We start from the raw sequence: 22,697 nt of genomic DNA, 5'->3' as shown, positions 1-22,697 counted from the left end.
TCAAAAAATATATATATGGCCAGGCACGGTGGCTGACGCCTATAATCCTAGCACTTTGGGAGACAGAGGCAGGTGGATCGCCTGAGGTCAGGAGTTCGAGACCAGCCTGACCAACATGGAAAAACCTTGTCTCTACTAAAAATACAAAATTAGCCAGGCGTGGTGGTGCATGCATGTGATCTCAGCTACTCGGGAGGCTGAGGCAGGAGAATTGCTTGAACCTGGGAGGTGGAGGTTGTGGTGAGGTGAGATGGTGCCATTGCACTCTAGCCTGGGCAACAAGAGTGAAACTCCGTCTCAAATTAAAAAAAAAAAAAAAATATATATATATATATATATATATATATAGGATAGAGGATGTGCAAATATATATAAATATATGTAACTATCTTCTTTTTTTCTTTTTTTTTTGAGATGAAGTCTCGCTTTGTCGCCAGGCTGGAGTGCAATGGCGCGATCTCGGCTCACACTGCAACCTCTGTCTCCTGGGTTCAAGTGATTCTCCTGCCTCAGCCTCCCAAGTGGCTGAGATGATAGCTGCACACCACCACGCCCAGCTAATTTTTGTATTTTTAGTAGAGATGGGGATTCACCATGTTGGCCAGGATGGTCTCAATCTCTTGATCTCGTGATCTGCCCGCCTCGGCCTCCCAAAGTGTTGGGATTAACAGGCATCAGACACTGCGCCTACCTTTTTTTTTTTCTTAATAGAGACCAGGTTTTAGTACGTTGCCCAGGTTGGTCTTGAACTCCTGGCTTCAAGCACTTCTCCAACCTCCTTTAGGCCTGAGCCAACATGCCTGGCCTAAAAGTACCTTTCTCTATATACACACATATATTAATATGTATAATGTGTGTACAATATGCCAGGTGCTATGCCTTACGCCTATAATTCCAGCACTTTGGGAGGCCGAGGTGGGCGTATCACTTGAGGTCAGGAGTTCGAGAACAGCCTGGCCAACATGGTGAAACCCCGTCTCTACTAAAAATACAAAAATTAGCCAGGCGTGATGGCGGCTGCCTGTAATCCCAGCTACTCGGGAGGCTGAGGCAGGAGAATCGCTTGAACCCAGGAGGCAGAGGTTGCAGTGAGCTGAGATCACGCCATTGTACTCCAGCCTGGGGAACAGAGGGAGATTCCGTCTCAAAAAAAAAAGAAACAAAAGACAGGGTCTCAGCTGGGTGTGGTGGCTCATGCCTATTATCCCAGCCCTTTGGGAGGCCAAGGCAGGCAGATCTCTTGAGGTCAGGAGTTCAAGACTAGCCTGTCCAACATGGTGAAACCCTGTCTCTACTAAAAATACAAAAATTAGGGCCGGGTGCGGTGGCTCACACCTGTAATCTCAGCACTTTGGGAGGACAAGGTGGGTGGATCACCTTAGATCAGGAGTTCGAGATCACCCTGGTAAACATGGTGAAACACTGTCTCTACCAAAAATCCAAAAAATTGGCCAGGCTGACGCCTGTAATCCCAGCACTTTGGGAGACCAAGGCAGGTGGATCACGAGGTCAGGAGATCAAGACAATCCTGGCTTACACGGTGAAATCCTGTCTCTACTAAAAAATACAAAAAAATAGGCGGGGCGCGGCGGCTCACACCTGTAATCCCAGCACTTTGGGAGGACAAGGTGGGCAGATCGCCTGAGGTCAGGAGTTCGAAACCAGCCTGACCAACATGGAGAAACCCTGTCTCTACTAAAAATATCAGCTACTCGGGAGGCTGAGGCAGGAGAATCCCTTGAACCCGGGAGGAGGAAGTTGGGGTGAGCTGAGATCTGGCCAACACTCCAGTCTGGGCAACAAGACTGAAACTCCATCTCAAAAAAAAAAATTGTTTTATGGCCAAGTGCAGTGGCTCATGCTTGTAATCCCACCACTTTGAGAGGCCAAGGCAGGTGGATCGTTTGAGGTCAGGATTTTGAGACCAGCCTGGCCAACATGGCCAAACCCCGTCTCTACTAAAAATACAAAAATTCGCCGAGCGTGGTGGCATGCACCTGTAGTCCCAGCTACTTGCAGGGCTGACACAGGAGAATCGCTTGAACCCGGGAGGCGGAGGTTGCAGTGAACCGAGATCATGCCACTTCACTCCAGCCTGGGAAACAGAGCGAGGCTCTGTCTCAAAATAACTACAAATAAATAAAAATAAAAATTATCATTTTATTATAAAATCACATGGAAAATGTATTTATTGATGAGCAAGGGCAGTTTGTTTTTGTTTTTTTGTTTGTTTTCGAGACAGGGTCTCGCAATGTTACCCAGGCTGTGGTTCAGTGGTGCCATCACAGATCACTGCAGCCTCAACCTCCCAAGCTCAAGCGATCCTCCCACCTCAGCCTCCCAAGTGGCTGGGATGATAAGCGTACACCACCACATCTGGCTATTGTTTGCAATTTTTGTAGAGACAGGGTCTTGCCATGTTGCCCAAGCTGGTCTCGAACTCCTGGTCTCAAATGATCTGCCCGCCTCCACCTCCCAGCATTCTGGGATTACAGGTGTGACCCATGTCACCCGGCCCAGAATGTGATTTTTCTTCATTTTTTCCTGTGTAGGCTTTCTTTCTTTTTTTAATCTTAAATTGGTGCGTTTGAAGGAATGAATGAATATCATAATTTTGGTTCTGGGAGATGTTCTTAATAGATGTATGATTTGCTGGTTACCGTAACAAAGTACTGCAAACTGGCTTAAGCCACAGAAATGTATTGTCATACAGTTCTGGGGGGCAGAAGTTCAAAATCAAGGTGTTGGCGGGTTGGTTCCTCCTAAATGCTGTGAGCAATGGTCTCTCACATGCCTCTCCCGTAGCTTTTGGCGGTGAGCAGACAATCGGACATTCCTTGGCTCGTAGAAGGTAGAAGTATCACCCAGATCTGCGCCTGCATCTTCACATATTGTTCTCCCTCTACAAGGACACTGTTATGTTGGATTAAGGCCAATGACCTCATTTTAACTTGATTAGATCTGTAAAAACATCTCCAAATAAGGTCGCATTCTGAGGTACCAGGGGTTAGGATATGACTTCAACATATGAAATTGTGGGGGACATAATGCAACCCACAGCAAGAGTGTTATTAAAAAATAATTTAGGTGTTTTTTTTTTTTGAGACAGTGTTGCTCTTGTTGCCCAGGCTGGAGTGCAATGGTGCGATTTCCGCTCACCGCAACTTCTGCCTCCCGGGTTCAAGTGATTCTCCTGCCTCAGCCTCCTGAGTAGCTGGGATTACAGGCATGTGCCACCACGCCCGGCTAATTCTGTATTTTTAGGTTTCTCCATGTTGGTCAGGCTGGTCTTGAACTCCGGACCTCAGGTGATCCGCCCACCTCGGCCTCCCAAACTGCTGTGATTACAGGCATGAGCCACTGTGCCCGGCCTAATTTAGGTATTTTAAGGCCAGGTGTGGTGGTTCATATCTGTAATACCAGTGCTTTGGGAAGCTAAAGGGGGAGGATCACTTGAGGCCGGGAATTCAAGATCAGCCTGGGTAACACAGCGAGACCTTGTCTCCACAAAAAAATTTACAAATTTGGACAGACACAGTGGGTCATGCCTGTAATCCCAACGTTTTGGGAGGCCGAGGTGGGCGGATCACTTCAGGTCAGAAGCTCAAGACCAGACTGGTCAACATGGTGAAACCCTGTCTCTACTAAAAATTAGCCGGGTGTGGTGGCACACGCCTGTAATTCCAGCTACTCGGGACACTGAAGCAGGAGAATCACCTGAACCTGGGAGGCAGAGGTTGAAGTGAGCCGAGATCACACCACTGCACTCCAGCCTGGGTGGCAGAGTGAGATGCTGTCTAAAAAAAAAAAAAAACATTAGCCTGGCATGGCTGGCAGGCACCTGTAATCCCAGATAATCAGGAGGCTGAGGCAGGAGAATCACTTGAGCCCAGGAGGTGCACTGTGCTGAGATCATGCCACTGCACTCCAGACTAGGTGACAGAGCGAGACTCAGTCTAAGAAAGAAAAAAAAATTTACAAATTAGCCCGGTAGTCCCAGTTACTCAGGAGGCTGAGGTTGAAAGGATTGCTTGAGCCCCTGAGTTCGAGGCTGCAGTAAGCCATGATCTCACCACTTATTCCAGCCTGGGTGACAGAGCAAGACCCTGTCTCAAAAAACAAAACAAAGTGTTTAGATATTTTAAATGTGATTTTTAAAGGGAAAGTTTACAAACATTAACAGCAATGTTTCCATTATAAAAACATAAAAATCGTCCTTGAGGTTTTTTTTTTTTGAGAGAGTCTCACTCTGTTGCCTGGTGGCATGATCTCGGCTCATTGCAACCTCTGCCTCCTGGGTTCAAGTGATTTTGTGATCCCAGCTACTCTTGCCTCAGCCACCCGAGCAGCTGGGATCACATGTGCATGCCACCACACCTGGTTAATATTTGTATTTTTAGTACATACAGATGGGGTTTCACCATGTTGGCCAGGATGGTCTCTAACTTTTTTTTTTGAGGCAGGGTCTCGTGTAGTCGGGACTACAGGTGCTATGATTGTGCCACTGCGCTCCAGTTCAGCCTGGGCAACAGACAACAGACAGTGGGAAAGCCTACTTTCTTGGGACAATTTGAGTTCATATCAGTCCATACTCAAAAAAGGTAGATAATTGGGGCCGGTAAAAACTTGTAAAGCTTAATTTAAATTTATAATTGAAACTTTCAACATTGTAATTCAGTTAGTATCTGTATTGTTCCGGATTGTTTTGGATTGTAAACAAGGGAAACTCAACTCAATCTGATTCAGGAAAATAAGGGAAGGTATTGACTTTTAATTTATTTATTATTTTTTCAAGACAGGATTTCACTGTCACCCAGGCTGGAGTTCATGCAGTGGCACAAAGATGGTTCACTGCAGCATCGACTTCCTGGGCTCAAGGGATTCTGTGCCTCAGCCTCCCTAGTACTTGGGACCATACGTGTGTGCCACCATGGCCAGCTAATTTTCTTGATTTTATTTTTGTAGAGATAGGGTCTCACTATGTTGCGCAGGCTGGTCTCAAATTCCTGGCCTCAAGGAATCCTCCTGCCTTGGCCTCCCGAAGTATTGGGATTACCAGTGTGAGTCACCACACTCAGCCCCTGGCCTGTTTTTTTTTTTTTTTTTTTTGAGACTGAGTCTCCCTCTGTCACCCAGGCTGGAGTGCAGCGGCGCAATCTCAGCTCACTGCAACTTCTGCCTCCAGTTGTTCAAGCGATTCTCCTGCCTCAGCCTCCCGAGTAGCTGGGATTACAGGCACCTGCCACCATGCCCAGCTAATTTTTTTGTGTGGGTTTTTAGTAGAGACGGGTTTTCACCATGTTGGCCAGGTTGGTCTCGAACTCCTAACCCCAGGTGATCCACCTCCACCCCAGCTGATCCACCTGCCTTGGCCTCCCAAAGTGGTGGGATTACAGGAGTGAGCCACCGTGCCTGGCCTGTATTGACTCTCTCTTTTTTTTTTTTTTGAGACCGAGTCTCCCTCTGTAGCCCAGGCTGGAGTGCAGTGGCACGATCTCGGCTCACGGCAGCTTCCACCTCCTGGGTTCAAGTGATTCCCCTGCCTCACCCTCTTGAGTAGCTGGGATTACAGGTGCCCGCCACCATGCCCAGGTAATTTTTTTTTTTTTTAGATGGAGTCTCACTGTGTCACCCAGGCTGGAGTGCAGTGGCGTGATCAAGGTTCACTGCAACCTCCACCCCACCGGGTTCAAGGGATTCTCCTGCCTCAGCCTCCCGAGTAGCTGGGATTACAGGTGCCTGCCATCGTGCCTGGCTAATTTTTGTATTTTTAGTAGAGACGGGGTTTCACCATCCTGGCCAGGCTGGTCTGGAACTTCTGACCTCGTGATCCACCCGCCTCAGCCTCACAAAGTGCTGGGATTAAAGGCGTGAGCCACTGCGCCCGGCCAATTTTTTGTATTTTTAGTAGAGACAGGGTTTCACCATGTTGGCCAGGCTGGTCTTGAATTCCTGACCTCAGGTGATCCACCCGCCTCGGCCTCCCAAAGTGCTGGGATTACAGGTGTGAGCCACTGCACCCGGCCCAGCCTGTATTGACTCTTGTTTTCTTTTTTTTTTTTTTTGTATTGACTCTTTTTTTTTTTTTTTTTAACTATACTTTAAGTTCTAGGGTACATGTGCACAACGTGCAGGTTTGTTACATAGGTATACATGCTCCATGTTGGTGTGCTGCACCCATTAACTCGTCATTTACATTAGGTATATCTCCTAATGCTATCCCTCCTCCCTCCCCCTTCCCCCCTGTATTGACTCATATCAAAAAAGTTAAGGCTGAGCACAGTGGTTCCCACCCGTAATCCCAGCACTTTCGGAGGCCAGAGCAGTAGGATCACTTGAGCCCAGGAGTTAGAGATCAGCCTGGGCAACATGGTGAGACCTTGTCTCTATAAAAAGAAAACCAGGGCCAGGCGCGGTGGCTCACACCTGTAATCCCAGCACTTTGGGAGGCCGAGGTGGGTGGATCACCTAAGGTTAGGAGTTCGAGACCTGCCTGACCAACAAGGTGAAATCCCATCTCTACTAAAAATACAAAAATTAGCCAGGCATGATGGCAGGTGCCTGTAGTCCCAGCTACTTGGGAGGCTGAGACAGAGAATTGCTTAAACCCAGGAGGCAGATGTTGCAGTGAGCTGAGATCATGCCACTGCACTTCAGTCTGAGCAATGGAGTGAGACTCCGTCTGAAAAAAAAAAAAAAAGAAAGAAAACCGAAAAACCAAAAAAGCTCAGGGCTAGAAATCGCTTCAGATTTTACAGGGTCCCAGGACTCAGCAGATGTCATCAGAATCCAGTCCCTCCCCATCCCACCTACTCCTTTGCCCTGCTGTTCTCTGGGTTGACCTCATTATCAGCGTGGCCTCCAGCCCCACAGGGCCTCTGCCCCAACTTCCCAACACTGTCTTAGCAACATCAGAGGCAAGAGAGTATCTTTTTTCTGATATTTTCAATGCAAAGTACTAGAACTGCGACTCACTGGCCTGGCACCAAATCGATCACTATGGCTGTGGATCCAGTATTCTAATCAGCTCGACCTGTCTTGCACACTCAATTCTGGAGTGATGTGTATGAGACATGGTTAGTGCTCTCCAAACCACATGGACTTTGAGAGAGGGAGATAAAACTAAGATGCGGCTCTCTGAAGAAAGAACCATAGATTCTGGGCAGTCAAAAACAATAACTGTCTACCACAGTGTTTGCCATCTTGAATAATCCAATAGATGCTTCAGCCACACACTGGTGCTCTCTGCTGCATTAGCCATTGCTGGTGCTAGTGTCTCTGAATTAGAGGGTGACCTTTATGGGGGCTCTGATTGCTCCTGGTGTCTCAGGGAAGGATTTGGTGTGATGAGGCTAGTTCAGCGAGTGTGTGGAAAACTGCAAACTGGGTATAGTTGATGCTACTGCACAGAAGTGCAGCTGCCAGGGTGAAGAAGTGGTGCTGGGATGACTATTTCCTTGCATCCATGATATAATCTCTACTTGATTCTGCTTTGACCTCTCTGATTGACCTTTCTCTTCTCATGCTCACTGGGTGCTCACTTTCTTTTTTTTTTTTTTTTTTTTTTTTTTTGAGGAGTCTCACTCTGTCACCAGGCTGGAGTACAGTGGTGCGATCTTGGCTCACTGCAACCTCCACCTCCTGAGTTCAAGTGATTCTCCTACCTCAGCCTCCTGAGTAGCTGGGATTACAGGCACACACCACTACACCCAGCTAATTTTTGTATTTTTAGTAGAGACGGGATTTCACCATGTTGGACAGGATGGTCTCGATCTCTTAACCTTGTGATCCTCCCGTCTTGGCCTCCCAAAATGCTGGGATACAGGCGTGAGCCACCGTGCCCGGCCTGGTGCTCATTTCTTTTTTGTTGTTGTTGTTGAGACAGAGTCTTGCTCTGTTGCCCAGGCTGGAGTGCAATGGCGCCATCTCCACTCACTGTAATTTCCCCCACCTGTGTTCAAGTGATTCTCCTGCCTCAGCCTCCCAAGTAGCTGGGATTACAGGTGTGCACCACCACACCCAGCTAATTTTTTGTATTTTTAGTAGAGACAGGGTTTCACCTTGTTGGCCAGGCTGGTCTCAAACTCCTGACCTCGTGATCCACCCACCTTGGCCTCCGAAAGTGCTGGGATTACAGACGTTAGCCACCACACCTGGCCTGGTGCTCACTTCTTAGACACAGAACCTCAGCTCTGCCGCTGGCTCTCCTCTCTGCATTCTCTCCTAGTTGTTATTTTATTTTATTTTATTTTTTTTGAGACGAAGTCTCACTCTGTCGCCCAGGCTGGAGTGCAGTGGCATGATCTCGGCTCACTGCAACTTCCACCTCCCAGGTTCAAGTGATTCTCCTGCCTTAGCTTCCCAAGTAGCTCAGATTACAGGTGCCCACCACCACACCCGGCTAATTTTTGTATTTTCAGTAGAGACGGGGTTTCACCATGTTGGCAAGGCTGGTCTTGAACTCCTGACCTCAGGAGATCCATCCACCTTTGCCTCCCAAAGTGCCTGGATCACACGTGTGAACCACCGTGTCCAGCCTCTCCTAGTATAGTTTTATCCCGTCTCACATTAATCCCCATTTGGATCCCCAAGCTGTAGGATTCAATTGCTTCCTAAGTATCTCCAGTTGGATGTCCCAAAGGTCCCTCACCCTCAAAATTCCTTATGATTTACTTTGGTGGCGTCCAGTGAACAACACTTTCCACTAGTCATACCCTTGTGTTGCCTTTCCCGAGCTGAATTTGGCTGCCTTGTTAACCAATAGAATGTGGTGGAAACATCACTGTCAGTTCCAAGCCTAAGAATTTTTTTTTTTTCCAGACAGAGTTTTGCCAGGCGCAGTGGCTCATGCCTGTAATACCAGGACTTTGGGAGGCTGAGGCGGGCGGATCACCTGAGGTCAGGAGTTTGAGACCAGCCTGGCCAATATGGTGAAACCCCATCTCTACTAAAAATACAAAATCAGCTGGGTGTGGTGGCACATGCCTGTAGTCCCAGCTACCCGGGAGGCTGAGACAGGAGAATTGCTTGAACCTGGGAAGCAGAGGCTGCAGTGAACCGAGATCGCACCACTGCACTCCGGCCTGGGTGAGATAAAGCAAGACCCCATCTCAATAAATAAATAAATAAATAAATAAATAAGGCCTGACGCAGTGGCTCACGCATGTAATCCCAGCACTTTGGGAGGCTGAGGCGGGCATATCACCTGAGGTCAGGAGTTCGAGACCAGCCTGGCTAACATGGTGAAATCCCGTTTCTACTAAAAATACAAAAAATTAGCCGGGCGTGGTGGTGGGCACCTGTAATCCCAGCTACTCAGGAGGCTGAGGCAAGAGAATCGCTTGAACCCGGGAGGCGGAAGTTGCAGTGAGCTGAGATCCCACCATTGCAACGAACTAGCTTGGGCAGCAAGAGTGAAACTCTGTCTCAAAAAAAAAAATTTAAAAAATAGAGTTTCACTTTGTTACCCAGGCTGGTGCAGTGGCACGATTATAGCTCACTGTAGCCTCAAACTTCTTGGCAATCGAGTGATTCTCCTACCTTAGCCTCCTGAGTAGCTGGGACTATATATTACACTTGGCTAATTAAAAGTTTTTTGTTGGGCCGGGCGCGGTGGCTCACGCCTGTAATCCCAGCACTTTGGGAGGCCGAGGTGGGCGGATCACAAGGTCAGGAGATCCAGACCACGCTGAAACCCCGTCTCCACTAAAAATACAAAAAAAAAAAAAAAAAAAAAAAGTCCCAGCTACTCGGGAGGCTGAGGCAGGAGAATGGCGTGAACCCGGGAGGCAGAAGTTGCAGTGAGCCGAGATCGCACCACTGCACTCAGCCTGGGCAACCGACAGAGCAAGTCCCGTCTCAAAAAGAAAAATTTTTTTCATCGAGATGAGGTTGTACTTTGTTACCCAGTCTGGTCTCAAACTCCTGGCTGAGATCCCCGTTTCAGCCTCCCAAAGTGTTGGGATTACAGGCGTGAGCCACCACACCTGGCCTGTGCCTAAGGTTTTTTTTTTTTTTTTGAGTCGGATTCTCGCTCTGTCGCCCAGGCTGCAGTGCAATGGCACGATCTCGGCTCACTGCAACCTCCGTCTCCTGAGTTCAAGCGATTCTCCTGCCTCAGCCTCCAGAGTAGCTGGGATTACAGGTGCCCGCCACCACGCCCCAGCTAAATTTTGTATTTTTAGCAGAGATGGGGTTCCACCATGTTGGCCAGGCTGGTCTCGAACTCCTGACCTCAGGTGGTCCACCCACCTCGGCCTCCCAAAGTGTTGGGATTACAGGCGTGAGCCACTGCGCCCGGCCTAAAATATTTTTTATTTTTGTCTTTATAGGTTTTTTTTCTATGTGTGTGAGAGGATTAAATGAAATAATGTAATTAGTAAAGCGATTAGTTAGCACTTTAAAACTATTTATAAATGTATACATAGATATATAATACATATTTCTGTGTACAAACACTAAAGTTTCCTATTCTTTCTGTGCCTACTTTTTCCTTTCTTTCCCCGAATACTTTGTCTCTGAAGAGTTCACATTGTAACCTCCAACTGTTCCAGCTACTTGGATTGCTTTCAGCACGAGGCTTGTAGGATGCGCAGCCAGTAGGGGGCAAGAATCACCCAGGCGTGCTTATTACCCAAGCAACGGAGTCAAACAGCACTTTCAGAATGACTTTACAAAAGGGTTACCAACAAGGTAATATGTTTATTGTGTTAGGTCGCTTAATAATAACGAAAAGGTGAAAACAAGGAAGTGAGAAGCGGTAGGGACAGCCCTACTCTTAAGTATTCATTAACTGGGAGCCCCAGTGTGTTGGGCTTGCGGGTGAGCGTGAAGACAGACGTGGGATGGCCGAGCTCACACGCCTTAGGCTCTGATTCTAGCCGTGGACGCGCCGAGGGCTCCGGGTTACTTGTGGTTTCACTGCCAATAAAGCGCTTTGAGCGAGCCTAACAAGCAATGAATATGTAAACATTTTGTTTCTAGGACTAACTAGGTAATGAAGAGATTTTCCAAGTGACAGAAACGCTGCTAGGTAACTTCCTGGGCCGTAGCTCCCCACCCTAACAGGTTCTGAAAATAGCTCCGGGCCCTTCCTACCTGGAGTTTGAAAGCAGGCGCGGGGCGCATGCGCGCGGCCCTCCGTCCGACCTCCCGATAGACCTGGCACGCGGACCTTCTTCCCGACAGGCCGCGGGGAAAAAAGGGCGGGGAAACGGAATTACCGCGAGCTCTCCGCGAGCGCCGGCGGAAACAGTAGTCACGTGACTCTCCTAGGTGGCCTTCGCCTTCCCCCTCCCCCTTCTCGGAAACCCGGCCCCCTCACCCCTCGCCCACCCCAGAGCCGCGGTAATGGACCGTTTGGGTTCCGGAATTCTCTTGGATCCAACAACTGGTACCGGGCCGAGGAGAGCCGGCGGAGTCCGTTTTTGGCGGCGAAGACTGGGGGGTGGTCAAGATGGGGGGGGAAATAATCTTCCTTCACCTAGGAGGGAGGTGGGGCGGAGAGGGGCGCAGAGAGGCGGGTGGGGGAGGAGGGAGGAAGTCACGTGAGGGCGCTGCGTGCGCGCGGCGCCTCATCCGTTGCCCCTCCCCCGCCCCTCCTGGCGGGGCGGGGGGGCTGGGGGAGGGGCGTTAAGATGGCGGCGGGGAGGTAGGCAGAGCTGGACGCCGCTGCTGCCGCCGCCACCGCCGCCTCCGCTCCAGTCGCCTCTGGTCCTTCAAACTCGCACCTCCCGGGAGGAGCTGTCCTGGCGCCGGGTCCCGCGGGAAAAGTAAGTCCTTCCCTTGGCCCTTTTCTCCTTCCACACTCCCCCTCCCGGACAGCCTCCCACTCCCACCCTCCTCGGGGGGCCGTGCGGGGCCAGGCTGGGGGGACAGCCACCTCGCCCCGGCTTTGGGCCTCCCTCGCCGCTTGCCGCCCCCCGCGCCCGCGCGCCCCGGGGCCCTCGGGGGCATGGTCCTGACGGCGGCGCCGTTGTACCCGCTTCCTCCGCTCGTCAGCGCCGGGCCCCGCTGTCGCCGCTCGTGGGGCTTTCGGGCTCCGGGAGCCCCGCTGTCCCGGGCCGGAGGCACCCCTCTTAAACCGCGGGGCAGGGTCCGTGCACGCCGGCTCCGCTGGGTTCGCCCCTTTGGCTTCCGCCTCACAACCCGGGGGCTGCGGGTCCGGGACCCGCGGGGAAAGTAAGGTCCGGATCCTTCCCAAGTCCTCTCTTCTGCCCCAGCATTGCTCCCGGCTCTGGGCGAGGGAGGGAGGCAGGCGACGGGGTCGTCCTTCCTAAATCTGAACCCTACACTGGGGGTCTCCTGCATGCCCCACTCTTGGGGCGGTGGGGAAGCCGCTGGGGGACACGTGCAGGCTCCTTTCACGCCTCTCCAGGCGACTCGCGTAGTTCTGCCTCGGCGGGCGAGCTCACCTCCCAGACCCTAAGAATTACCCATGGAGGGGAACGGCAGTTGGGGATTTGCTTACTTTGAGAGCGTTTGGCATAACGAGCATCCAGAGTTCCCCAAAGCAGTGGATACCGGTGGCTTCCCAGAAGTGGTTTGGGGTCGGTTTAGCCGCTGAGGAGATTTGGATGTTCCTAAACCCTTCTGATTGTTTCTTTCCTGACCCTGGCATCCAGCTCCTCCCCTTCCCACCCCTGCTTTGTGCTTCTGTTTGGTTAATGTTTGCGGACCACTAACTTGATCCTCGCACAGAGAAGCTCTTTTTATGTGCGTGCTCGGTTTACTGTGGGAGGCTTTTGTTTTGGGGAGTCGCTGGTTGAGAAACGTGGGAAAAGAACGGGCCAGAAAATGAGAGACAAATAAAGCAACGTTTTTATCCATTGAATTGCGCAGCCAATTGTAAGTGCACCCGGAAGTTTGTACTGAACACGTGTTGAGGGAAGGTTATAAACTGGTCCCCTTTGACCTTTGAAAGTTGGCTATTATCATTTTATGTTGAGTTAAATGTTTCATATATTCCAGACAGCCAGAATTAGGGATGGAATATGGCTTCTAAAGAGTCAGCCAGGAGGGTACAGAAAGCTGTCATCCGGAGTGCCCTAGCAGGAATTGACTTAACACTTTCAGATAATTCTGCGAGCTGACAGTACAGAGGGATTCTATTTTCCACCATATTTTCTAGCAATCAGAATTGGTTTTCATAAGCGTAGGGAAAGCTATCATCGTTGCACAGAAGATAGCAGAATCTCCTATTGGTGGCTTGAGTGGGACATTAATTTTGCAAGCAAGGGAACATTTTCTCTCATCTTTTAAAGAAGTTGTTTCCAAAATTTTTCCGATGGGAGACGACTTTACTTTTTTCCTCTGGCTTCTGCTTTTTATCTTCCATTCCAACTTATTCCATATAATTGCGTTTGGAATATTTATGCTGTTTTTTAATTTTTGAGACAGAATCCCACTCTGTTGCTCAAGCTGGAGTGCAGTGACGTGATCATAGCTCACTGCAGCTTGAACTCCTGGGCTCAAGGGATCGTCCCACTTCAGCCTCCGGAGTAGCTGGGACTACAGATGTGCACTACTACAGCAGCTAATTTATTTTTATTTTTTTGTAGAGAGGCAGGGGTCTCACCATGTTGGGAGGCAGCTACTGGCCTCAAGCAGTCTTCTGGCCTCCGCTTCCCGAAATGGTGGGATTACAGGCATGAACCATTGTGCCTGGCCCCTTCAGAATCTTTTTTTTTTTTTTTTTTTTGAGACGGAGTCTTGCTCTGTTGGCCAGGCTGGAGTGCAGTGGTATGAACTCGGCTCACTGCAACCTCTGCCTCCCGGGTTCAAGCGATTCTCCTGCCTCAGTCTCCCTAGTAGCTGGGATTGCAGGCCTGCGCCACCACACCCGGCTACTTTTTTTATATATTTGGCAGAAAGGGGTTTCACCATGTTGGCCAGGCTGGTCTCACACTAGTGACCTCAAGTGATCCACTCACCTCTGTCTCCCAGAGTGCTGGAATTACAGCCGTGAGCCACTGCCCTTGGCCCCCCGTCAGAATCTTTTTTTTGAGGTGGAGTCTCGCTCTGTCGCCCAGGCGGGAGTGCGGTGTCATAACCTTGGCTCACTGCATTCCTCCACCTCCTGGGTTAAAACGGTTATTCTGCTTCAGCCTCCCAAGTATCTGGGACTACAGGCGCGTGCCACCATGCCCGGCTAATTTTCGTATTTTTAGTAGACACGGGGTTTCACCATATTGGACAGGCTGGTCTCGAACTCCTGACCTGGTGATCCGCCTGCCTCGGCCTCCCAAAGTGCAGGGATTACAGGTGTGAGCCACCGCGCCCGGCCTCAGAATCTTAAATAAAACCTCACTTTAGTTGCTGAAGGGGAGACACTGAGTTAGTGGCCTACTATTTATTCATTCATTGAATGGGGTTATATGTCAATTTTTTTTTTTTTTTTTTTTTTTTAGACTGTCTCGCTCTGTCACCAGGCTGGAGTGCAGTGGGGTGATCCCAGCTCACTGCAACCTCCCACTCCTTGGTTCAAGTGATTCTCCTGCCTCAGCCTCCTGAGTAGCTGGGATTACAGGTACACGCCACCACGCCCAGCTAATTTTTGTATTTTTATTTATTTATTTATATATTTTTTGAGATGGAGTTTCGCTCTTGTTGCCCGGGCTGGAGTGCAATGATGTGATCTCGGCTCACTGCAACCTCCGCCTCCCGGGTTCAAGCGATTCTCCTGCCTCAGCCTCCTGAGTAGCTGGGATTACAGGCATGAGCCACCACGCCTGGTTAACTTTGTATTTTTAGTAGAGACGGGGTTTCTGCATGTTGATCAGGCTGTTCTTGAACTCCTGACCTGAGATAATCCACCCACCTCCGCCTCCTGAAGTACTGGGATTACAGGCGTGAGCCACTATGCCCAGCCTTTTTTTTATTTTTTATTTTTTTGAGACGGAGTCTCGCTCTGTTGCCCAGGCTGGAGTGCGGTGGTGTGATCTCTGCTCACTGCAACCTCCACCTCCCAGGTTCAAGCGATTCTCCTCCTTTAGCCTCCCAAGTAGCTGGGCTTATGGGTGTGTGCCACCACGCCTGGCTAATTTTTGTATTTTTAGCAGAGACGAGGTTTTACCATTTTGGCCAGGATGGTTTCAATCTCTTGATCTCATGATCCGCCTGCCTCGGCCTTCCAAAGTGCTGGGATTGTAGGCGTGAGCCACTGCGCCCAGCCAATTTTTGTATTTTTAATAGGGACGGGGCTTCAACGTGTTGGCCAGGATGGTCTCGATCTCCTGACCTCGTGATCTGCCCGCCTTGGCCTCCCAAAGTGCTGGGATTACACGTGTGAGCCACTGTGCCCAACCTGTAGGTTTTAAGTGCCTTACTGAAAGTACTGTTTAAAAAGGGGCAGCATGCAGATTCATTTTATGCTTTAAAAAGTGGTTTGCCTCGGCCGAGCTCGGTGGTGCACGCCTGTAATCCCAGCACTTTGGGTGGCCAAGGCTGGTGGATCACGAGGTCAGGAGATCCAGACCATCCTGGCTAACACGATGAAACCCCTGTCTACTAAAAATACAAAAAATTAGCTGGGTGTGGTTGGTGATCCACGCCTATAATCCCAGCTACTCTGGAGGCTTAGGCAGGAGACTCGCTTGAACCCGGGAGGCAGAGGTTGCAGTGAGCCGAGATTGTGCCACTGCATTCCAGCCTTGGCAACACAGCGAGACTCCGTCTCAAAAGAAAAAAAAAAGTGGTTTGCCTTAGAGTTTAGCTACAGATATGTTTAGGCATTTCTTAGCATCTAAATTGAGCTTCGATTTGTGACTTGCCACCTGTGAAGATGGAGAACACTCAGGACTAGTCCTACTGAGTAACCTCACATTTCATGAGGCTCTGTAGGTTCCCATGTGTTGCCTTGCTAAAGTTGGTGTAAAGATACTTTTTTTTTTTTTTGAGATGGTGTTTCACTCTTGTCACCCAGGCTGGAGTGCAATGGTGCAACCTTGGCTCACCTGCAAGCTCCGCCTCCCAGGTTCAGGTGATTCTCCTGCGTCAGCCTCCCAAGTAGCTGGGATTAACAGGGGCCCACCACCATGCCTGGCTAATTTTTTTGTGTGTTTTTAGTAGAGACAGGGTTTCATCATGTTGGCCAGGCTGGTCTCGAACTCCTGACCTCAGGTGACCAACCAGCTTGGCCTCCCAAACTGCTGGGATTACAGGGTTGAGCTACCATGCCTGGCCAAAGATAATTTTTAAGAGTAATTACTTTAGCATTAAATACCAATTAATAACTATCTAAAATGATATAATCCTAAAGTTTTTGCAGTTGTCTTTGTTTTTATATGCTGATTGACAGATGCAATTTGTTGTGGCTTGAACTCACCAAGTGTTAAGACAACCTTAGGGATACCACTGAAATTTCCTTAAGTGGAAAGGATGGGCTCTTAAAGATCAGGAATTCTCTTTTATGAATAAGATATGATGTGAAATCTATTAAATTAACTGATTTATTTATTGGGAGGCAATATATAGATTAGAGCCATGCTTTTCAAATATTTTTATTGCATCCCACAGTAAGAAATGTGGTTTACATTGTGACCTAGTATACATATACACATACAACTATGTATATATATATGTATATATATATATATATATTTTTTTTTTTTAATTGAGACGGAGCCTCCCTCTGTTGCCCAGTCTGGCGTGCAGGAGTGTGATCTTGGCTCACTGCAACCTCCCCCTCCTGGGTTCAAGTGATTCTCCCACCTCAGCATCTCGAGTAACTGGGATTACAGGTGTATGCCACCACGCCCAGCTAATTTTTTTGTGTATTTAGTAGAGACATATATGTATATGTTGGCCAGGCTGGTCTCGAACTCCTGGCTTCAAGTGATCTCATCTTGGCTTCCCAAAGTGCTGGGATTACAGGTGTGAGCCACTGCACTCGGCCTATACTGAGATATTTTAAAATGCTGATACAGTAGGCTGGGCGCGGTGGCTCACGCCTGTAATCCCAGCACTTTGGGAGTCCGAGGCAGGCTGATCACGGGGAGATGGAGACCATCCTGGCTAACACGGTGAAACCCTGTCTGTACTAAAAGTACAAAAAAATTAGCCAGGTGTGGTGGCGGGCGCCTGTAGTTCCAGCTACTCGGGAGGCTGAGGCAGGAGAATCGCTTGAACCTGGGAGGCAGAGCTTCCAGTGAGCCAAGATCTCGCCTCTGCACTCCAGCCTGGATGACAGAGCAAGACTCCATCTCAAAAAACAAAACAAAACAAAAAAAACCTGATACACTAAATTGATTTGACAACCTGCTAATGTGTTGTGATCAGTAGTTTGAAAAGTACTGGAACAGGGTTGGGAGTACAGGATCTTGGAGTGACGTGGTGTCGGACCTTCTGAATTTGTTTTCTATTCCAAGCTCAACTTTGTTGTTACTTTGTTGTAGTTGTATTTCGTTTTTCCTTTTTTTTTTTTTTTTTTTTTTTTGAGACGGAGTCTCGTTCTGTCGCCCAGGCTGGAGTGCAGTGGCGCGATCTCGGCTCACTGCAAGCTCCACCTCCCGGGTTCACGCCATTCTCCTGCCTCAGCCTCCCGAGTAGCTGCGACTACAGGCGTCTGTCACCGCGCCCGGCTAATTTTTTTTGTATTTTTAGTAGAGACAGGGTTTCACTGTGGTCTCGATCTGCTGACCTCGTGATCCATCCGCCTCGGCCTCCCAAAGTGCTGGGATTACAGGCGTGAGCTACTGCGCCCGGCCTGTATTTCATTTTTCTAAGCCTTAGTTTATTAACTGTGACAAAGGGATAGTGGGTAGCATTTGATACTCATGGGTTATCTTGAAGGTTAAAAGAAAAAAACCCACCCATATATAGGTTGAGTGTCCCTAATCTGAAGATTCAAAATCTGAAATGTTCAAAATCTGAAACTTTCAGCACTGACATGATGCCACAAGTGGGAAATTCCACTCTTGACCTCATGTGAGTGATCACAGTCCAAAATGCAGTCAAAACTTTGTTTCATGCACATGTTAAGGTACTGTATAAAATTATCTTCAGGCTATGTGTATCAGGTGTATATGAAACATAAGTGTATTTTGTGTTTAGACTTGGGTCCAGTCTCTAAGATATCTCATTATGTATGTACAGGTATCCAAAATCCAAAAAACCCTGAGTCACTTCTGGTTCCAAGTTTCAGATACAGGAAACTCAGCCTGTAGTGAGAATCAAGACAATTGACCATCTGAATTTGACTAGTGATAATCAAGAAAGTTGTTTAATTCCCCCCAACTCAATTATTTGTGTATTACTTTTGTAAAGGACTTTTGTGGCTTTGTATATAATTTGCACATTCCTTTGTAAATATCTTCTTCCTATAGGTTTTGCAGTGGGGGGTACTTTACCAAGCAAGGTCCTATGAAGGGTAGGTGTTGAAAAGTACAGACTGCATTCTTTGTTGTTGTTCTTTTGTTTGTTTTTGAGATGGAGTCTCCTCTTTTGCCAGGTTGGAGTGCAGTGGCACGACCTCGGCTCACTGTAACCTCCACTTTCCGGGTTCAAGGTATTCTCCTGCCTCAGCCTCCCGAGTAGCTGGGACTACAGGCACCCGCCACCATGCCCAGCTAGTTTTTGTATTTTTAGTAGAGATGGGGTTTCATCATGTTGGCCAGGATGATCTCAATCTGTTGACCTCGTGATCCGCCTGCCTCAGCCTACCAAGGTGCTAGGGTTACAGGTGTGAGCCACCATGCCTGGCTGTTTGTTGTTTTGAGACGGAGTCCCACTCTGTCGCCCAGGCTGGAGTGCAGTGGTGCAGTCGTGGCTCACTGTAACATTCACCCACTGGGTTCCGGTGATTCTCCTGCCTCAGCCTCTGGAGTAGCTGGGATTACAGGCGCGCCACCATGCCCGGCTAATTTTTGTATTTTTAGTAGAGATGGGGTTTCACCATGTTGACCAGGCTGGTCAGGTCTCGAACTCCTGACCTCGAGTGATCTGCCTGCCTCCGCCTCCCAGAGTGCTGGAATTACAGGCATGAGCCACCGTGCTCAGCCCAGATTACATTCTTTTAGGTAAAGGAAATTCTTGTAAACTAACTTCTTTGTAATTGCTGTTTCTCCTGATGTTCTTACGTGTTTACTGCACACAGTAGACACTTAATATTTGTTGATGAACTGTATCTCTAACTGGATCATTATCTTAAAATTCTTAAACTAAATGTCAGTCATATCACAGCTGCATAAAAACACAGATAAAGCTGAATCTCGAATCAGACATGCTTAGCACTCTAAGCAGAAAAAAATCCTTTTTGTTATTAGCTAAGGTGAAGATATTTGCTAAGTGATAGTATCCGTGCACATTTAAAAATGTCCACCAGTTTATTCTAAATTTAGTAACTGATTGGTCAAGTTGGATGTGTAGCAGTAACACTTTTAGATAAAAAGGGACTAGTATATATAATTAATATGGGCAGGGCACGGTGGCTCACGCCTGTAATCCCAACACTGTGGGAGGCCAAGGCGGATGGATCACTTGAGGTCAGGAGTTTGAGACCAGCCTTGCCAACATGGTAAAACCCCGTGTCTACTAAAAATACAAATAAATTAGCTGAGTGTCGGGGCACGTGCCTGTAATACCAGCTACTCTGGAGTCTGAGGCAGGAGAATCGCTTGAACCCGGCGGGGGCGGATTCAAGGTTGCAGTGAGCTGAGATCGTGCCATTGCACTCCAGCTTGGGTGACAGAACGAGACTCCATCTCAAAAAAACAAACAAAAAAACCCAAAGACTAGTATGAAAGTTAATTATTTAATGGATTGCTAACAAAGTTTGTATTCTGGGGAATAAAGTGCTGAATCAGTGATGTGGGAGTAAACATCTTTTTTGGAGGAAATACTAATACATATAAAAATGATAGTAGCTAGCTAGTAGCTAACATTTACTCCAGGTAGTATCACATTTACTTCACACAGCAATCCTATGAAGGAAGTTCTATTTGTATTATTTTAAGATGAGGAAACTGAGTCAGAGAGGTTGTCACTTGACCATATCATACTACTAGTGGGCAGTGCAGCCAGTATTTGAACCTAGGTATTTTGTCTGACTCCATAATCTCCTCAGCCACTGTGGTGTGCTACTGCTGTTGTGGACATATCTCTCATGTCTGCTCAGAGCTGTAGAGATTGGTTTTAGGTCTGAGCAAGAGGAACCTTGTCCCCCTTGGTAACTTTCTCTGTTGGTATTCTGAATGGGAACTATATCCTTCCATTCTTCTGGTTGGCTATCATTTCTCAGTATTCTCTTCCTGCCAAAACTAGCTCTTAGTTTTTCTCTACTGCTGTGTCTTTGTGTCTTACTTATCATAGAAGTTTTCGTAGGCATACTGTTTTGAAATAGGTCATGTTTTCAAATGCATTTGTTTATTTTTCATTTTTTGGGACAGGGTCTCCCTCTGTCACCCAGCCTGGAAAGCAGTGCCATGAACATGCCTCACTGCGGCTTCGACCTACTAGGCTCAAGGGATCCTCTTGCCTCAGCCTTCCAAGTAGCTGGGACCACAGGCGCATGTCACTGCACCCAGCTAATTTTTTGAGGTTTGTTTTTATTTTTTGTTGGAGATGGAGTCTCGCTCTGTCGCCCAGGCTGGAGTGCAGTGCTGCGATCTTGGCTCACTGCAACCTCCGCCTCCCGGGTTCAAGCGATTCTCCTGCCTCAGCCTCCTGAGAAGCTGGGATTACAGGTGCCCACCACTATGCCCAGCTATTTTTTGTATTTTTAGAGGAGACAGGGTTTTACCACGTTGGCCAGGATGGTCTCAAACTCATGACCTCAGGGGAGCCACCGCGCCCAGCTTTTTTTTATTTTTATAATTTTTTATTTTTATTTTTAAGAAACAGGGTCTCAGCTGGGCATGGTGGCTTATGCCTGTAATCCCAGCACTTTGGGAGGCCCAGGCGGGCGGATCACGAGATCAGTAGATCGAGACCATCCTGGCCAACGTGGTGAAACCCTGTCTCTATTAAAATACAAAAATTAGCTGGGTGAGGTGGCGTGGGCCTGTAGTTTCAGCCACTTGGGAGGCTGAGGCAGGAGAATTGCTTGAACCTGGGAGGCGGAGGGTGCAGTGAGCTGAGATCGCGCCACTGCACTCCAGCCTGGGCGACAGAGCAAGACTTTGTCTCAAAAAAAGAAAAAGAAATAGGGTCTCCCTTTGTTGCCCAGGCTGGTTTCAAACTTATGGGCTGAAGTGATCCTCCTTCCTTAGCCTCCCAAAGTGCTGGGATTATAGGTGTGAGTCACTGCACCCAGCTTTCAAATGTGTTTATGATAAAAATTGAACTCTTTTTTTGTCCATTGTTTGAGAGAGAGACCTTCCGTGGTTAGTAACTTGGGTTTGTTAGGCTGCTCCATGGTAAATGTCATCTGAGGTCTATGAATTCCTTTGTAGACACACTAACACAGTTCTCTTGTACCTAACAGTATTTAGCATTTATATGGTGCTTTGTGGCTTCAAAGTGAAAATGTTTTTCCTCCTATGAACAGATCTTATTTGTAAAATGAGGAGGAGATTGGCTGATACAAGTTTTTAAGGGCTCTCTCAGCTTGAGCACCAAAATTCTGTGAGTCTATAATAGTTTCTGAATAGAAATATGATTACATACTAAGGGTTTTGCCTAATGGAGTTAGAGAATGGGATAGATGTTCTCTCTCTATCCCCTTTCCCTCCTTCACCCTGCAAAAAAAGAACAAATAGAGAATTTGTGTCCGTTTGGCTGAGAAATTATCCCTAGTATTCCATTTATGTGTAAGATATATATTAGGATTAAAATCTCTTTCATTAGTAGCTTGTAAAAGACAATGTCTTTTACAGACATTGTTATTCCCAGGTCATTCATCAGATTAGAGGGTCTTAAATTGTTACTTATTTTAATTGACAGTAAAAATTGTCTATATGGTGTATAATAGGTTTTAGTATATACAAGTATACATTGTGGAATGGCTAAGTCAAATTGTGATTCCTATGAGTGAGTTCTAAGCTGGTCACTGATAATGTTATTTATAACCATTGCTATCTTTCTTACATGAACATCAAAAAGTTTCTCAGTAAAATTTTTTTGTACTTAAATGCTCATGTTAAGAAAACATATTTCAGAAAGCTCTCATGAACTGAATAATACTTTGCAGTGAATATGCATTTCATTGATTAATGGCATCTCTACACTTTTGAATATTATTAGATGGGGCTTGGTGTATAGCTCATGGACTGATGGATCCCGTGGCCTGCAGGGGCTCTGTGGTCTGTAGTTTTGGAAGTCACTGGATTAAAACAATGTACTTCTGTTTCAAATGTAAATAAATCATTTCCAGTATTTATTTTAAAGAGATGACATTTTGATAGTCTCCTGAGTTCTATTAATTTGGGTCAAGATTATCTGTAGCCGGTGGGCCAAGACCCTATTTTGGTCTTAATGAAGTATTTTATGGATTTAAAATGTTAAAAGCATTGATTTAGAGCTCTAGGTACTTTTTCGTATTATGCAGTAGGGTAATTTGTAAAAGTATGGTCAAATACGTCTATATTTGAAAAATTAGTTAACTTGGTCTTTTTTTTTAATCAAAAGTCATCAAACAACTTTATTTGAAATCTATATTGGGACATTTCTCCTGTTTCCTCTGTCATTCAGTTCCTTCATGTTATTTATATCTTGGTGTCTAATACTTTATTCCCCCTCCAATTTTAATCTCAATCTGGCGT

At 47.5% G+C, this 22,697-nt stretch overlaps 2 protein-coding genes across 17 annotated transcripts in view; one reads left to right on the top strand and one right to left on the bottom strand.

Annotated features, from left to right (window-relative positions):
• Positions 1 to 1,172: 1,172 nt before the first annotated feature.
• LOC100938712 (uncharacterized) lies at positions 1,173 to 13,486 on the bottom strand. Of its 5 annotated transcripts, none has more exons than XM_054528423.1 (5): positions 12,470 to 13,486; positions 11,981 to 12,235; positions 11,324 to 11,482; positions 11,098 to 11,173; positions 1,173 to 2,902 (listed from the first exon to the last, which is right to left on the bottom strand). In XM_054528423.1, the coding sequence occupies exons 1-5, from the start codon at positions 12,617 to 12,619 to the stop codon at positions 2,787 to 2,789; spliced, it is 756 nt and encodes a 251-aa protein (XP_054384398.1). In that variant the 5' UTR covers positions 12,620 to 13,486; the 3' UTR covers positions 1,173 to 2,786. The 5 variants fall into 5 exon arrangements, with proteins under 5 accessions (XP_054384398.1, XP_054384396.1, XP_054384397.1 ...); XM_054528421.1 differs by having other exon boundaries at positions 1,173 to 2,961; positions 11,335 to 11,482; XM_054528422.1 differs by having other exon boundaries at positions 11,335 to 11,482.
• The window catches only part of SBNO1 (strawberry notch homolog 1), a 72,471-nt gene continuing 61,242 nt past the window's right edge, over positions 11,469 to 22,697 (top strand). For 4 of the 12 annotated variants that reach the window (XM_063712296.1, XM_063712295.1, XM_024256858.3 and 1 more), the window contains exon 1: positions 11,607 to 11,771. The gene's annotated coding sequence lies outside the window, so the exon portion shown is untranslated. Of the gene's footprint in view, positions 11,772 to 14,408; positions 14,528 to 22,697 lie in introns of all 12 variants that reach the window. The other 8 variants (XM_063712289.1, XM_063712291.1, XM_054528418.2 and 5 more) reach the window with 4 other exon arrangements.

Source organism: Pongo abelii, chromosome 10 (genome assembly GCF_028885655.2).
Source record: "Pongo abelii isolate AG06213 chromosome 10, NHGRI_mPonAbe1-v2.0_pri, whole genome shotgun sequence".
Classification (NCBI taxonomy): Eukaryota; Metazoa; Chordata; class Mammalia; order Primates; family Hominidae; genus Pongo; species Pongo abelii.
The sequence above is the reverse complement of the archived record's forward strand: the minus strand, read 5'-3'. Positions and strand labels throughout refer to the sequence as shown.